The sequence below is a fragment of the Centropristis striata genome, chromosome 1 (genome assembly GCF_030273125.1).
Source record: "Centropristis striata isolate RG_2023a ecotype Rhode Island chromosome 1, C.striata_1.0, whole genome shotgun sequence".
In the NCBI taxonomy this organism is placed as follows: domain Eukaryota; kingdom Metazoa; phylum Chordata; class Actinopteri; order Perciformes; family Serranidae; genus Centropristis; species Centropristis striata.
The window spans coordinates 39,289,760-39,307,827 of record NC_081517.1 but is presented as its reverse complement, the minus strand read 5'-3'; the positions used below and the strand labels follow the sequence as shown (position 1 = coordinate 39,307,827).

At 38.5% G+C, this 18,068-nt stretch overlaps 1 protein-coding gene across 3 annotated transcripts in view; it reads left to right on the top strand.

The window, feature by feature from the left end:
* Positions 1 to 18,068, top strand: part of inpp4b (inositol polyphosphate-4-phosphatase type II B) — a 180,557-nt gene that overhangs the window by 144,086 nt on the left and 18,403 nt on the right. For all 3 annotated transcript variants that reach the window (XM_059342057.1, XM_059342047.1, XM_059342066.1), the window contains 5 exons: positions 7,114 to 7,443; positions 8,318 to 8,456; positions 14,503 to 14,675; positions 15,655 to 15,778; positions 16,454 to 16,580. In XM_059342057.1, coding sequence (XP_059198040.1) covers positions 7,114 to 7,443; positions 8,318 to 8,456; positions 14,503 to 14,675; positions 15,655 to 15,778; positions 16,454 to 16,580 — 893 coding nt within the window. The remainder of the gene's footprint in view (positions 1 to 7,113; positions 7,444 to 8,317; positions 8,457 to 14,502; positions 14,676 to 15,654; positions 15,779 to 16,453; positions 16,581 to 18,068) is intronic.

Here is an 18,068-nt window from a genome sequence, read left to right as displayed (position 1 = left end):
TTCCATCTAAAATATCCCTTCATTCCTCTCGGCCTCAAGCTGCTGCAACCAACTGTTTTATTCTTGGGCATTTCCCCAAACATTGTCAGGTAATACCTCAGCCTGAAAACCCTTTTAGATTAATCTTTAACGCTGGCGATAACTTAATTTAAACCCAAACTCATCCAAAAGCAACTTCATTATTACCCAGGGGTTCTGTTTCTAAGCCTATAACCAAAAGTTCTCCCGGTAGAGTTGCAATCAGAGGACTACGCAGGTAGACATATAGACCTGAATTAACTGCAACATTCTCAGAGGAGTTTTCCTACAAGAGAAACTACCTGGTAATATAACTCTGCTAGTTTCATTGCAAACAAAACTGCAAAATTGATAAATTCTCAAAATAACTTTAAAACTTTAAATCCAGCAGTTGCTTCACACAAATGCACACACTAATAAGACAACCTCAAGAAAAATCCATAACTCATCATAAAAACGCCAAACTAACAAAAGTGAATAGCAGCATGGAGGTTTATGGAGTTGAGGCGTTTTTATCAGTATAATTAATGAATTACATCTGGTGCTGTCAGATTGCAATCTGTTGTGGGAGAGATTGTTTTTGCCACAGTGGAATAGAGCCCAATCAGCCCGCTTAATTGGTACATTCGCTCTGTCACCACTTCCTCTCATCCTTGATTAGACACGCACACATTGGCCAAGTAAACCCCTGGCCTGGTCAGCACAAGCAGGGCTGCTCTCTGATTAAAATCTCAAGCTGTGTTTGTGTGTGTGTGGATGTGTGTGTGTGTGTGTGTGTATGTGTGTGTGGTTTCGGGCTGTGGAGGTGAGAAACTGTTTCTGTGTGTTGAAAAAAACTGATGTTCAGCGACATCACTCACTTCAAGCCCCAAAGACTCCAATTATGAACAACATAACACGTTTTATATCAGTATTTCCTCCTCCACATCTGGGCGAATCTTTCACTAAACAGCTAATTTCACCGTGACTCACAAATACCTGTGTTTGCACACAGACTCGTTCACACTTGTTCACGCATGCAAACACCTGTGAACACAAAGGTCTCGTCAGTGTTTTTCACATAGCCTAGAATAGATTTTTAGCCAAATTTCCCTCAAAAGACTTAAAGGAATAGTTTGATGATCCGAGAAATGTGTGCTTTCCTGCTGAGAGGTATATATAAGAGGATCAATCACTTATATCTATAGCTTAGTTTAGCATAAATACTGGAAACAGATAGACACAGGTAGCCTGCCTCTATCCAGAGGATCTACATACCTCTAAACTTCTTAAAGCATAATGCTTGGTCAAATGTATTATTTCTAATTATTAATTATTGGCAAGAAATCAAATGTACAACATACACCACTGATTTGAAAAAAAGTATGGACATAGTCTCAAACATAAATAAAACATAATTAAATTTGCTGGTCCTTTACTCAATTGAAAACTACAAAGACAATATATGTTTAATTTGATTCACAATCGATTTATTGTTTTAGTAACATTTACAAATATTTCCTGGTCCCATCTTTTCAAATGTGTTGAAGCTTGTCTTTATTTAGTGTTTGTTTCCACAAAGCATGTGGTAAAGTACTTGTAAAGTACTTGCTCTGGATGAAGGGAAGGCTGACATGGACCCCCCAGTCTCTGTTTGTGAGATTTTGAGGGCGAGGAAACATCTCGGGGACCAGCGGTATCCATTGCTTTTATTGTTCAGCACTTGTACATGTAGAACATAATGGTTGGTCTTTCTGGTATTTCTCTGTGGGGAATTGAAATGGGCATTTTTCGTAATTTTATGACATTTTATAGTCAAAATATTATTTAATTAATCGACAAAGTAACTGGTGGACTAATTGATAATGAGAATAATCAACTCTCCAGAGAACCCTCCATACTCACACTCAGACAGATATTTGACACCCTTCTTATTACAGATATATAAATAAAGGTGGATGCGTTTGATATTATTGAATTAATTTGATATTATTTAATTAATTCTTTATTTATTATTATTTAATTTAATATTATTATAATTTATAATTATTATTATTTATAATAATAATATTATTATTATTTATAATTTATTTATTATTATTTAATTTAATATTATTTAATTAATCGACAAATCAACTGGTGGACTAATTGATAATGAGAATAATCAACTCTCCAGAGAACCCTCCATACTCACACTGAGACAGATAGTTGACCCTTCTTATTACAGATATATAAATAAAGGTGGATGCGTTTGAGAGGGCGTTACTTCAGTGTGTGTGAAGTTTCTTCAATAAACACAGTGAGTCACACCTCTCCCAATGAGACACCTCTGAGAAAATCAGGGGGATGTCAGAACCCTTTCTATCAAGAACTACTGGCTCTGACTTGTTCCTTCTTGGTTCAGACTACCTGACTGGAGGCCTAATGCAATATTTCACTCCAGAGTACTTTTCATGGGCTCATTCTGATTAACGTTGGACATGGCAGATGCGCTGTTGCTTCTCTATATATGATGATGATTCTGTTGATGATGATAATATTAATTTCACTCTGATGATAATCACAGTGAAAAGGCAATTGCAACGCATCTCCCCTCCCTCCAGCTGTGTCCTAGGACAAGTTATACGTCTCCGTTGTAACGGTTACCTGGGAAGAGCTGTGGTTTGATCGTCTATGCATGATTATGTTAGATTATATGGTATATAGAGGTCATATACGCAATAGTGAGCAAGTGTCCTCATTGCCAAGTGCTGTTGGAATCCGACCAGCTTTCATTCAGCCTGCCTTCATTTCTCAAGTGAAGCTACATTGAGTGAAAAAGCTCTATTTTTAACTCAGCCAAAATCCGCTCATCCTTCAGGGTAAAACCATTCAAAACCATTCGGGGTGAATAGATTCCTACAGTTTGTTTTTTTTCCTACATCAAACGTAACTTATTTTTTTCACAGTAGGAGTCCGTAGAGGCACTTTCTGACTTGCACTTCTGCACAGTCAAGATCACATCAGCAGATATTTTGAAGAAAGACGAGCAACGGTATTCATCCCAAGGGATTTTCAGAACGTTTCAGATCTCTAAAACAGGTAGGTGTGGAAGAGCTACACTGTGGAATAGTTTTTGTTCGGGGAGGAGCAAAGTTGCTTTGGTTTAGCCTTGATAAGAGAATGACGCTGCAGTGCTTTCCTCCTTTGCCCAAAGGAGCGCACCTCTGATATTTCACTTTGAACACAGTATCTATATGGATCCTGCAGCATAGTGTATCATTAAAATGTGTCTGCACTTCGCTGTAGATCCTCATCTCTGAGGATACAACCCTTAGGACTGGCTGAATATTCAGGAGTATGATTGAGTGATCGGTTGGTTGTAATGAAATCAATTCTCGTTTATCTGCAAGAAAACTGCAGGGATTGCATTAATAAGAAAATAAGTTTATAAAAAAAGTTACCATATGAGCATTGTCATAGTCAAATACATGACTTCTGTGACCCTGTGGTTGAGAAGTGCAAATAAGATCCAGATTGTTTTAAATACAGTGTGTGGCTTTGTTCACTCATCTCAGGGAAGTTAATGAATAAAACATGGGTTCATAGATTGCAAATTAACACTGAGGTCAGATAAGCAGAGTTCAATTTGAATATGAATTTACATTTTGAATTTCCAGTTCCTGTTAAGTGTTTTGGATACTGAATCAAGCGTGGCTCTTTTTTTTTTTTTTTTTTGTAATTTGGACATTTTTATCTTTAAAATGATGTTTACTAGTTTGTGTACGACTGTGTGCATGACAGAATAGTATTCCAGCAGAAGTGCTTTTTCTCAGGCAATTACACACGCTGTCTTATCCATAGATTTCAGCTCTCACATCATTGACTTACAGTAATGGAACTCATTTGGATCTATGCGAGGCAATTAAAATGGATATGAATTAAATACAATGGTGTTTTAAGTGTAGCCATCATTTGCTTTCTCTACTCAAACATCCATCAAATGGCCCATTCTATGTGGATAACAGTCTTTTATATTTTTTTAAATCAAGAGCAGAACAGTTATATCAGACTCAGATGAACCAGCAGTTATGTTGTGTTTTGAAATGGAAAAGACACAGACCGTAGCTGCAACACAAGAGGAGCAGTGTGAAGCGTACACTGTTAGAATAAGTCAACGCTTTCTTCTCAGTTCATGCTATAATTAGTCCGATTTGTGAAAAGTTGTCAAAGTAACAGAAGCAATGAGTCAGTGTTGGGATTTGCAGTTTAATAAGGAGGAGATCAACTGGAAGTGTTTGACAGAGCACTCCACTGCTGTGAAGCATCTTCATTAAGCGTCGGCCAATATGTAGAAAGGAGAGAGGTCATGAACCCATAGAGTGCAGGAGGTGGTCGTAGTGGAGTGAAGCCAGCGGGTGTGTGATGGGTCAGGTGCTCAGTAAATGGAGACACAAATCTTAAACAGTGAATGTCAAACTTAACTGACTATACAGGATCCTCATTATTACCTCCACGGTCCAGCAAGGAGGTTATGTTTTCTGTTCGGTTTGTTTGTTTGCCAGCAGGATTACAGGAAAACTACTGGGTCGATTGGCATGAAACTTGGTGGAAGGGTGAAACACAGACTGAGGAAGAAACTCATTAAATCACAACACTGCAAAAAAAGAAAAGTTGGGTGAACTCAAAATTTCGAGGCAACAAACTTTGATAAAATTTTAAGTTGGACAATTAAACTAAATATTTTAAGTTTTGTTTTTGAGTTTGCTCAACTCTGAATTTCTCTGGCACGATTGTAACGCCGCTATGAATGTCAGCTAATGTTGTGACCACAATTTTGAGTTAGCATTGATACGCTAATGGCTACTCTTGTAGCTGTAACAAGCAGCTAGTAACACGCCGCTAGCATCCGTTAGCCGCTAGCATCAGTTAGCCGCTAGCTTTTGCTAATGACCGAACAAAGAAATAAGAGTTAGCAGAACTATTGTCCCTTGTTTTGAACCCCAACTTAAAGATATAAGTAAGAGCAACTCACAAACTTGTTTTTGAGCAGACAACTGGCTTCCTTTGTTGTGCTAACTTACATTATTGCCCTAAATGTCAGTAATTTATATTTCCAAGTTTTACCAAATTAAATCACTGTTTTAGGCCAAAAAATACAAGTTGGCTTTTTTGCAGTGAAGGCGGATGCATTTTCATTGAAAGACAGTGTATGGCCTTGGATGTGGTCTTTTGTTACATTTGGCAAGGAAGTTGTGTCTTTGGTTTCTTTGTTTATCAGCAGGATTATGGAAAAGCTGCTAGCCTGATTTTCATGAAACTTGGTGGAATGGTATAGCATGAGCCAAGCAAGAACCCTTTACCATTTTGGATCTGAATCATGGGGTGGATACACAAATAATCTTCACTTTCATTAACATTGCAGCTGAAATGGGGAAGCTGCGGCTGTCCTTTAATTACAAGTTTGGTGGTTTGATCCCTGGCTCCTCCTGTCTGCATGTTGAGGTGTCCTTGAGCAAGAAACTGGATATTGATATTTTCCCAGACATATTGTAAAATTATGAAGAAAAATCCAGACTAAAATGATATGCTATTAACTTACCGTCCACTGAAAAATGAACTAGCATCTCCCACATTTCTGAAAGCAGCAAAGTGGTGTACAAGGCCAGGTAGTTCAAGTTCACAAGTAAAATAAAAATAGATAGCAGTCACAGCACAAAGAGACAAAAAGAAGAAATAATAGTCACCAGTCAGAAATCATTCACACTCAAATGCTAGAGAATGAAAGTATGCTTTGAGCTTGAACTTAAAAGAGTCAATAGAGGGCAAAACATCAGCAAACCATCAAAACTTGTGAACTTGGAGCATTCAGAAAATTTCCAGTTCTTGGGTTGTGAATATCACAAGAAGGCCAGGTCATTCATGTGGACTCCGATCGTGAACACAAAAGTCAGGCATTTGAAGGCAGGATAAAAGCCGGAGAACATTAGAACAGAAAAAAAACACCAACAGAAGGATAAGTACTAAGTGTGAGAGAATATCATCCTTGTTGAAGTTTTATTTTAACCAATCTTAAGCGGTACAAACCCTTTTGATAGCAAATTCCATCACAGGGTATTTTGACCCACCGAAGGGCTCCAAGATAAAATTCGGGAGTCAAGATATGATTAGAGAAGGAAAAAACAATATTTCTTTTGTTAATTTTGCTCAAGTTACACTGCATAGTTGGATGAGTGATTGATAAATTATGCAATAGACACAATCAGAGAAGTGAAATGGCTCCTTTGTTAAACTGCTGACTGGTCATGCAGGCGGTTAAACAGGGTCACAAGTCGTTGCTTAACTTTAAGGGATAACAAGCTGAAAATAGTTCAGAATCACTTTCATATGATGTCAACGCAGACTGGCTTGAGGTCCTTTTCCAGTTATCTACTTCTTTGCTGACTAAGCCACCTCCTCCAATCCTACTAGCTTCAATAAGCTCACTGTTCAGTCCACATTGGGGATGTAGGGTGCAGGAAAAGGGTGTTTGTGCAGCAAATATATGTACATAATGACCTTGCAGGTTTCTTTTCATGGAGGGCTTGGCTTCTGTTTTGTTAGACTGCATTTTGCTGTGGTAATAAAATTGCTTATTGCAGTGCTAACTCAATTACTCTTGAGAGCCTTTATCATTTCTTACACAGTGGCGGCAGCGAGCGCGGGGCTCCTTGGTTCCGAAATCATCGTCATCTTACAGTAGCTGGTGAATTTCAGATCAAAGGAGGTGGGCTCCTCGGAGAAGCCGGCTGGAGGAGGAGTAATTGAATTGTTTGTTGTTTGTTGCTGTTTTTGTTGCTCACCGGCTGTGCTGCGGTAATGGAGAGCAGCTACTTTATGGTGAAGGAGAGTGTTCATGTTCCTTGTTTTTCTTCACTTTCTCTGTAAATAGTTACCTACTTCCAAGCTCACTTCCACCTGTATTTTCATCCACCCACTCACCCCAGCAATGTGACAGTCTCTCTCTATTTCTCTCACTTACTCTGTCTCTTTTGCTTTTTTCAGCGCTTAAATTTTAATTTGTTTTTGCTCCCCCACAATAACTTTCAGTATCTGTCTTTTCTCCAATTTCTCCTTCTTTCTCTCTCTTTGCTGCAGACAGAGCAATTTGTCCACACACTAAAGGATGAATTGGTCAAAAGTGCACTATTGGCACTGCATGCCGCCCGGCCCGGATACGTTTCCAAGAACCAAAAGCAGACTCCGGTGCAGGGAGGCCAGCATCAAGGCCATATCCACCAGGGTAGCGAGCAGAATCAGAGCCCAGTCCAGGGACTTCCAGGCCACAGCCCGACCACGTCAATCACTGAGAGCACAGCGGTGTGTAATAATGTAGAAGGATCACAAACCACGACTAGAGGAGACGGTGGGCCGCTGAAGCACCTAGACTCCATACCGCACCATAAAGAGTACGACGAGGAGGAATGGGTGAGTGTGGCTTCCTTTTCTTAGTGATTAAGACATCTTTCAAAGCTGTGTGCTTGTTAGAATTCTATTTACTTTAAGTACAATGTGACAAACTGTCATTTTTAGTTCTGGTCCTCGGGGTAGTGTACACATAGGGAGATTTACTATCACTGTAATGATTACATTTTTATGCCTAATAGTTTCACTTACTTGCAAGATGTGATTGCATTTGAAACATTGCTCTTTTTTTAATGAGAGTTTTCACCCAAAGAATTTTACCATGACCACGTCACTGCAGAAGATCATTTTGTGGTGTCCTTGTCACTGAATCTTAAGTCATGCTGCCTCTTTTCACTGAAGTGTGTGTGACTGCTGGTTTGTTTGCGTGTGAGGACGGCATCTGCCTCGCTGACAGCAGGAGTCTGACATGATTTTCTGCACACCAATGCCTAATTATCGCTCAAAATATTCCTCACGGTTATATCATGTTCAAACCATATTTTTGATGCACGAAAGACCAAAATACACACACACACAAACACTCAGATTGTCATATGTGTATGCACACACAGAAAAGTGAAAGCGTGTATTCGTCCGTTAACAGCTGGAGTACAGGAAAATGAAGAGAAAGCTGGAAACAATTGAAAGGCTTATAGAGTAATCTCAGAATACCCAGACAGCTATTTCCTTTTGACCTTTTGGACACAAACCAGTTTAGACTGCTATGGGGAACACCTATTTCAAGACATATGGGAGTTTTTTCTTTATTGCTTATTGCTAACCGTTTTTGTAGCACATTCTGGTTTTTCCCTCAATTTTCGTAGATCAAACAGAATGAGAAAGATCTAATCAGCGAGTCTGATCTGACTGTTGATTGTGTATTTGGCTCTTTCAGGACAGGGTGTGGGCCAACGTGGCCAAATGCCTCAACTGTGTAATCGCCATGGTGGATAAACTCCAGGAGGAGGACAACAGCAAGCAGGAGCCGGTCCCTGAGCAGCAGCTAGCTGATGTCATCACCTCACACAACCCCGGTAAATTACTGTTTTTGTGAAGCGCAATCATCAATCAGTGAAACATCTATTAAATGTGGGTATGTGTAAGCTGTAATTTTGCACTGGCACATAACTGACCATCACTGGAAACCCTGTTGTATTATTAGTCTTGTTATCTGATGTTTGCTGAAGGTCAGTAATCGAAAAACATCAGTCAACGTGAATGTATTATTTTAGTATAATAGACATCCATCCATCCCTCCCTCTACTTTCTAGACCACTCTTCCTGCATTTATTTCAAGTTATGGTGTACTATGCAGCAATGCTGTTTGTAAACACACAGCTTTGAGTTGGCCCCTCCTCCTCCTCGGCTCAACGAGCAAGAGAGATAGAGAGGAGGCGGTGTTAACCAACTTAATGCTCATAATGAATCCAAAGATACTTAATTTTAACATGCCTTTTCTATGGAGACCTTTTCTACATAATATAACTTTTAACACTCCTGCAGACAGAAATCCAAACACCTTTCTGAAGCTCACGTCTAAATTATGCAGAATAAAATGTCTCTATAACAGGTGGCACAACAAGGTGCTTGTGCATGATTGGTCACCAAATTTGTAATTTGTATTAAAGTGTCTTTGTATGTGTTGATTAAAGCTATTAAATTAAGCTGTTTGATATGTGCAGACAGCATGCTGTTCTTAAAAAGGCTCATGCCGACACAACTGTTTCATCTCACTTTTCTGTTGAAGTCAAAACCACAAAAACAGAAAATGTGTGAACTTTTATATATAGTAAAAATATAATTTGTAATTGATTCCTGGTGAAAACTGGTCTTCAAGGATTTTTTCCCTCTTATGTAGTAGTATTGGGAACTTTGCATGTAGTTTAATGGAAATTTGTGTTGAACTTTCATCATTTGCAACATACAGTGTGCTTTCAGTCTTGTATCGTGATTTGCATTAGATTGTCACGAAACAGCAGCTAATTTTAGCTTGTTAAGAGCTTTTTGGCCTCCAAATAATTATATTAATATCACTGCAGCCTGAGTGAGAAAAGATTCCGGTCCAACTTAGAGGCTCCCTGTTGTTTAAGCATTAGCAAAAGAGAAACTTAAATCATTGCCAGAGAAGTGGATGAAAGGAATATTTGATATGCAGAGCCATTCACTGTTGACCGCAAGCTGCCCAGTCTTCCCTTACGTCCAATGAAATCCTGCCTCAAGCTTGTGTCCAGACAAGTGCCCAGCCTGTTACGACTGCCAACTGGCACGCAGAGCGGCGGCATTAGCCTGACCAGGCGACAAGGAGAGGCTCTGTGTGTGTGTATGTGTGTGTTGCTGCGTTTGTATATTTTCTTGCCTGTGTGTGCATGTGTTTCTGCATGTGTCTGTCTGTCCTAATGAGCTGGCAGGTAAGAACAAGGCCATTCGCCTGGTGTTCAGTCTGAAAGAGAAGCTCAACCCCCCACCTCCATCCCCCCATCCCCACCCTGAGCACCTTTATTGAGACGCTGAACAGCCTCAGAGCAAGTGGTCATCTGCCTGTCTAAATACAAACATGGACAGAATAATGAGAGAGGCTTTATCTCCTAGCGAGACCGGTGAAGCCCCGGCTTTTGATGACAAGGCGTTGTGGGGGTTTTGATGTTTGGACAGGTGGGCTGGCGAAGAGATGACAGCTGGAGTTCTGTTTCCTCCTTCTCTGTGCAGAGGCGGTATTTGCAGAATGAGATAAGACATGATTTTTCTGACAAGGCAAGGGCAAGGTTGATGTGCTATACATTATTGGTGGCATCCAACTGTGCTTGTGAGTGTGTGTCTCTGTGTGTGTGCATGAATGTGCATGTCCACAGTGATTTCCCCACAAGAACTTTTCAATATGTTGAAGTTCAACCAAATGCATGGTGGGAAAACGAGCCTTGCACATTGCTTGACCAACACTGCCCCCTGTTGGCTGCAGTGGAGATCATCAGACACTTGATTTGGATGAAGGAAGTGCATGGATGACACCATGAAATAACACGATAGCTGTGTCCCATTTCCTGCACTCTGTTTCTAAGCAGGTTGGAAATGTGTAGTGTGACAAATTAAGTATTCTCAAATAAGTTTGTATGCATACTGAATCTGTTTCAATCTGTTTCATCTTTGAGTGTGCTGTTGATACAGTATTGTCTCAATGGAAAAAAACAAAGGAAATACAGGAGTTAATCACAGCTGCAAAAAATGATTAGGTGAATTATATTAGAGACAATTTATATATACGAGAAGTACATAGGGTATACTTGGCATTCTCAACCAGGGGTTTTTGTACTTTAGAGGGTACTTCTGCAGGAATTTGTGCATACACTGAAAGCTCTAATTTAGTCCCTCAAACCCATCCATCCATTTTCTTCCATTTATCCCCCTAACTATCCAATCCAATCCAATCCACTTTATTTATATAGCACAATTTTAGCAAAAACAAGGTTTCCAAAGTGCTGCACAAACAATAGATAGATAACACAATACAAAGAGATGTAGTAAACAATAGAACAGTAAGATGCAATAAGATAAAATAAATTAAAAATGGGATAAAAATAAATAAAATAAAATGTAAAATGTACTGCCCGCACAAAATAAAATATGCATGTATACAAATAAAAACAAAAAATCGTAAAATCATAAAATCAACATAAAATCTAACTACATATCATGTGATTATCAGATGTATCCAGATATGTTTGTGTTAAGTGAGAAAATATGCAAATAGGATTGATGCTGAAACATTTAGCTGCCCATCAACCTGAATCATGAGAGAACACATGAGAACACTAATAAACAAACTTTGTCCACTAAAAAAGCTAACTATAACATTTCTTTACAGTTGCTGCAGCCTTGCCACAGCTGAGCAGTTGGCACCCCGTCACTGTCAAATGGAACACAACCATTGAATTTCACTTTAGAGGAGTCTTTCTCTGCATTATGTTCCACTCCATCATCCTGTTTCAACAGGAATTACACCACATTAAGGAAGTAAAGAGGCAATTTTGTCGTGTCTTTGAGGACCTGCAGTACAGTGTCGTAGCGCAACGACCAGAACAGATAGCACGCTGTTTATTTTCTTTACCTTGAAATTAGCTTTTTCTATCTTTGTGGTGTTTTGATGTCCGGGGCAGCATTCATGGTGAACAGGGGTGAGATTCATTCAGATGAGGCAGTTGAAAGGGAGGTGTCAGTATTCTGGTCGACATTGACTTTTAGATGTTGTGTTGACAATAAAGGTGTTTTTCAAAAAGTATTTAGAAGAAAAGTTGGTAACGCTTTATAATAAGGTCCTTAATAACCATTAATTAACAAGTAATAAGGCATTGTTCTCGCTTTAGATCCGGTAGTTGTGAAAAGCATAGTTAACTTATAGTTAACTTATAATAGATGAGCAATAAAGTATATTTTAATATCAATAAGCAAACAAAATAAGATTAATAAAGGCATTGCAAAGACATAATGGGTGGGTCATGGGTGTTTGTAATGCCATTATTAACACTTATATAAGCTTATAAACACACAATAATGTTAATAAGCATCTTGTAAGGACTTACAAGGGCCTTATTACTTGTTAATTAATGGTTATTACAAGGACCTTAATAAAAAGCGTTACCGAAAAGTTAATACTTGGGCCAAATTTGCAGCAATAACCAAGTAATGATGAATAGTATGATGATGAAAATACAACCAGGAGATGCATTCAAATCGGCATTAAAAAAAAAACTTTTAATGTGATTAAAGCACTCTGCCCTGATCTAGACATAATAATAATAATAATAATAATAATAATAATAATAATAATAATACTTATAATATATCTATTTATATAAGACTTCCAAACATGCTACAAAGTACTTTACAAGACAATGAAAGCAGATAAATGAAGGCAGATTAAAAATAATAAGACCATTATTGAAACACAACTTCACAGAACATATCAATATGTTGTAAAACAAGGTTTTAAAAACAAACATACATAAACATAAATGTGTATAAATATTTATAAAATCTATAACTTTTTGTGGTAATCAGGGTTGTAAATGCAAACACACATGCAGGCACATAAATATACCCATGCACATATGAACATAAATATACTCTTACAGACACATAACATTAGGGCCTCATAAAATGCCATGATAAAAAATGTGTTTTTAAATGTTTTTCAAAAACGAATGGGTGATTCTTACAGTATCTGTGGTAAACACCTGCCTAATATTGTATGAAACCCTTCTTCTTTGGTTCATTAAATCCCTGCATTCATCTGAAGGCGTCAGGACAGATATGTTGATAAATCTGCACACTCTTTATTTGAGAAGTGCTGCGCCACAGCGTGGTGCCATTACACACGGCTGTTCACTGTGTTTACCTTGATTAAATTACATAAAAAATGACACCAGGCTGTCACAAAAAGCCAACACACACACACACACACACACACACACACACACACACACACACACACATCTGTACACACATCAAACTGGTTGGTAATAACGTTTTTTTAATGGAGTTCATTAATTCTGTTCAGCATTGCCTCCTCTCTAACTTTTTCTACAAAACAAACAACAACAAACTGGTGTTTTCTTCTTGAGATGTATCCTGGTGCAAATTACAATGTGATGTGATCATTTAGGAAGCAATGTTGTGTAGAATCATGACTGAAATAGCGTCAGATTGAAGTGATCACAGCAGAGGCTTCAACAAACTATTTTTTTTTTTTTTAAGATATTTTTTGGGGCATTTTGTAGCTTTATTGAGAGAGAGAGATATTGAGAGTGAAAGGGGGAGACAGAGGGGAAGACATGCAGGAAAGGGCTCCGAGCCAGATTCGAACCCGGGCCGCCCACTTACGAGGACTGGGCCTCTGTGGTACGCGATCTACCAGGTGTGCCACCGGGAACGCCCCAACAAACTATTTTTTAAGAATGATTTCTTTCTTTCGCCGGCGTACTAATGAACTGTTAAGGAAAACCATGCTGGTTGCCTTTGGCTGCAGATTTTTGGCACTGTGTGTTTTCATCGTGCCACAGCGTAGAGTGTTGCTGTTTCAGAGTTTATTTATTAATCTAAATAGTTTTGGTGTGAGTGAGAGTGTTGGAGATATCGGCCATGAAGTTGTCCGAAACTAGAAGGCACTCAGAGCATAAAAAAGTGCATTTGAAAAACTCAACAGAACAGAAATCCCGATCCGGTTACTCAAGATAACCCAGAGACCTTGTTGTGAGCAGTTTTCATGCACTATTTTCATTCTACTGAACTACACACTGTATCACCGCTTAGATAAAAGCGAGAGTCTACTCATGGACAAGAGGATTATTCTCATGACAGCGTATGATGTGTAAGATGACGTGCTGCTCAGCTGACCTTTAATGTTAGCTGGCTCAGTGGTGGGAGGTGAGCGAGGAATAGATGCTTCCTTCTGCAGTCTCTGGAAAGAGACATCGTCTTCAAAATGCTTTATTTATTCATTATATTTGAGATAAGGCGGCCATCTCTGAAGCCAATATCTCCCACACTCTGCAACTCACACCAAAACAATCTAGATTTAAAAATAGCACTACAGGAAAAATACATATTTTTGATATTGGGGGGAACTGTCCCTCTTAAGAACACATCAGCACTTACAGTGAAATAAGAGCATTTACTGAATCAAGGATACAAAAGTGATATCATGCATTGGCATGCATATCAAATATTTGCTGTGTCAAAGAGTAATAACATTCTGGGGTTATCTGCTTATAATTTTATGAGTTTACTACGTTTATCAGTTAATCATTTCATGTTTATATGTTTTATATTTTTGAATATGGGTGTGTTCTTAGGTTATCACTTTGGAATTTGCGTTTGTAGTTTTGTTTTCCTTTCCCGCAATTCCTCCCCATTTTACAGGAAACATTAATGGCTCAACCGGTTTCACTTCACAGATAAACTGTGTGTGTTGTTTCTGGCTGAGCACTGAAGCGTTAAGACATATTTAAATCTACAACCTCATCATAACTGTCATTCCATTTCTGTCCACACCTCTTTTGTCCCATCTCTCTCTCTCTCTCTCTGCAGGTGATTGGAGGGAGCAGCTGCGTCCTCTGGTGACCAGGTTAAAGGAGTGTGTGATGGAGGTGGTGGAGAAGGCAAAGAGAGCTATGACCTTTGTGCTCCTGCAGGAGGCAGCCTGCAGCATACCACAGGGTTTTCTCCTGCAACAGAGGCGAGATGTGGTCTTCAGTCAGGCAGTAAGTAGCCACACTGAGATAATAAATACTAAATAAAAAATAAAAATAAATAAATAATAAATAAATAATAAATAATAATAAATAATAAAAACTGAGATTATAATTAACCTGTCTTACTGGATCTTGGGAGGATTATCCCTGCAAAATATGCAAAAACACACCTAGTTTTTCACCTGAAATATCAAAGAAATAAGAAATAGGCAGTTTACTAGAGATGTAGTTAACTGTAAGGTAGTTGTGATACAAAGTGCAATGTGTTTCTCTTTGCACAAAGTCTTAACTCTTGCACAGCATGTCCAAACATAATTAAAACTTTTTTCCCACACATTATTAAATGCAGGGGCGTGCAGAGGAATCTAGAGAGGCTCAAATTCATTAAAGGCCATTTTTGCAAATATAAAAACAAATGTATACCTGGAATGACTACTTTTACAACACTTTTAATGATGTATTAAAATATATTTATTTAATACAAAGCTTAGACCAGGGGTTTAGGTTTTACTTCAGTATTGGGGGGGGGGATATAAAGTGGGGAGAATGAGGGTGCTCTCTTAGGAAAATGTTGAGCATCAAACACTTGTTTTCCCTCATTTGGGTAAATTTTTATGCACCAATTTCAACCTTTTCTGTATCATCTGATGAAAATGAGAATACAAAACTCAGGCGCCAGGTGGCAATTAAGAATTAAAACATATAATGGAATATAGCCTTCGACACTGACTACTGAACACAAATATCTACCAAATGCCTGACGACATTCGTCATTAGGGAATTATAACATGGATGTTGTTCAATCCAGCTGTGAGGCTGCAACTGCAGCCTACGTGCTGTTTGTCCTCCTCTGCATGGCCATGCAGCTGAATGATTTCTTTATAATTTTATTTATTTTAGTTTTTTTAATTTTACAACTTGTGGCTGCTTAACTGTTTGATCCAGTCTATGAAACATGGCTTAAATATGTGAATGTGTTTTCCCACAGCTGGCAGCCTTAGCCTGTGGCTTCGTCATGAGGCTGTATGCAGGAATGCAGGACCAAGGCTTCCTGAGGCAGCTACACCTGGTCGGCCTGGTGGCCCAGTTTGAGAGTCTGCTCAGCACCTACAGTGAGTACATTTCTAAGAGTAAAATTAGAATGGGCAACCTCAAAACCTTCACTAAACACAGCTGTTGACTTGTTATTTTTGTTTTCTAGAAAGGGAAAACCTCAGAGAGTGGTTTGGTGTGTGTGAGCTTGGGTAACGTGATGTGAGGCCGTAACAAATCACAACATGTAGCAAGCTGATGAGTCATGGCAGTTTTTTGGCTTCACACTTTGTTACAGACACTTTTATAACTCTATATTTATACAGCATGTTCCAGGTAGAGGCTGACCACAGTGTGTCATGGATTGATTCTTATCAGATCAGTACAGAGACTAGAGAATCAACCAGAGGGAGTTCCTTGAAAGAGATACGTGCACGTAGTCTCGTTACCTGCAGCTCCAGGATCAAAGTTCATATTCATGCTGGTTTGCCGAAGCTCACAGAGCAGCTCTCAAGGAAGTGAAATTGATTGGTCAGCAAATTTAATAGCTGAAAGACAGCTAATGCCTTTATCTTTTTTTATGATGAAAAATGCCTCTGGAATATAAAATGAGGGCAGTTTCTGAATTATATTCATCATAGAACGCTCTGACATTTTAAATCCAAGCCTCACTTTGACTAAACCGAAAAGGGATTTGACAGCCAATTAAACCAATTAAATCACTGCTAATCTTCTTCTTTGTCAAACTGTTAAAGGTGAGGAGATCGGGATGCTGGAGGACATGGAGGTAGGAATCTCAGACCTGCAGAGAGTCATGTTCCAGATCACAGAGGCCAAGACAGATGACCTCAGTGACCTCCAGCCTTTAGTGTGTGGCCGACGGTGAGACATCATCTTCTTCTCTCTTGGCTTCCTTTCTTTGCTTGGATTTTACACGTTCAATTAGTCTGAACTGTTTATTGTTTATTGTTCATTGTTAAAAAGATCCCCATTAGCTGTCACCAAAAGTGGGATGAGCTGGTCTTCCTGGGGTCCACAAGACAAAACAAAAATCACTTAACAATTAAACATTGTAGACATTATTATATACATCATCAGAAATCATTCCGAATAAGTTATTACATTCATATTTATTACATTAATTCTCACTTTCATACAGTATATATGTTAATTCACTACTCACAAATTTAAATAGTGCATTCTCAAGTAATAATTAAAAGATACTTTACTATTCAGTTCACGTATATTCAGTGGGCAATTATTCCAATAACTGATAGCACGATAAATAACTGTTCTCTTTAAGGCATTTGATTTTGGACATGGTAACATCATCTGACCACCATTAGCTGACCTTGTCACATAAGAATGAACCGGATCACATCTGACAATTTGGTTATATAAGAACTGCATTGTTGCAGTTCAGAACAATCGAACAATCGAACCTTTGGGCCACATGTGAATTTAATAATGTGTTCGGGGATTCTCTGAGTCACAACTGACACACAGCAGTTTGGCATTTGGCAAAACATCTGGATTTTTTTTTTAAATAAATTTTGGGCCTGACATGATGCGTTTTTATTTCTCAGTTTTTCTTGGCCTTATTAAATGCCTTGTATTGAGGTTTTTCATTCTATACGTTTTGACATACACACTTATCATTTAATCAATTCCTCTATAAAGTACAGCTAGTTAAACATCACCCAGTGACAGCAGGGGGTCAGGAATGTTTGTTGTGAGGTTGAAATGGTTTTCAAATGTATGTAAATTGGTAAATGTAATAAAAACAACTGTAAACGAACGGCTCAATGAAAAGGAATGTGTAATTATGTGCTAATTATAGGGGTTGTAGCTTGTAAACACATCCAAGTTTGCTACTACGGTGCTATTTCTGGTTCTTTCCTACTGTGGAAAATAAACAATCCAGCTCAAGAACATTTGAATACATGAGCGATGTCATGTTCACATAAACATTATTACTATTTTCTCAAGGATTAAAACCCACTTCCACAGTTCTTTCCAAAAAAACTTGCATCAAGGAGCGTTCAATGCTGAATAACATGACAGAGTAGATTGTCCTCTACACAGTCTATCACTGTACGCTCAGACTTGACTGTACAAAGGTTTCAGTGTAACATTAACTAATTTAATGAGGACAAAATTGTTGCCATTCCTCTTTGACAAAGATCTGTTTACTGGCCTGACCTCTGAAACCTCTTTTAAATGTCTGAACTTTCACACAGATAGAAACCTCTTCTATTATTCCCGTAACTGAATGTTTTGCAACAAAAGGTTCCGGATTAAATATTGAGCCCATTATCAGTATACAGAGGTCTTCAAGTGGACTTCACGTGACTTATATGATTTGATTAT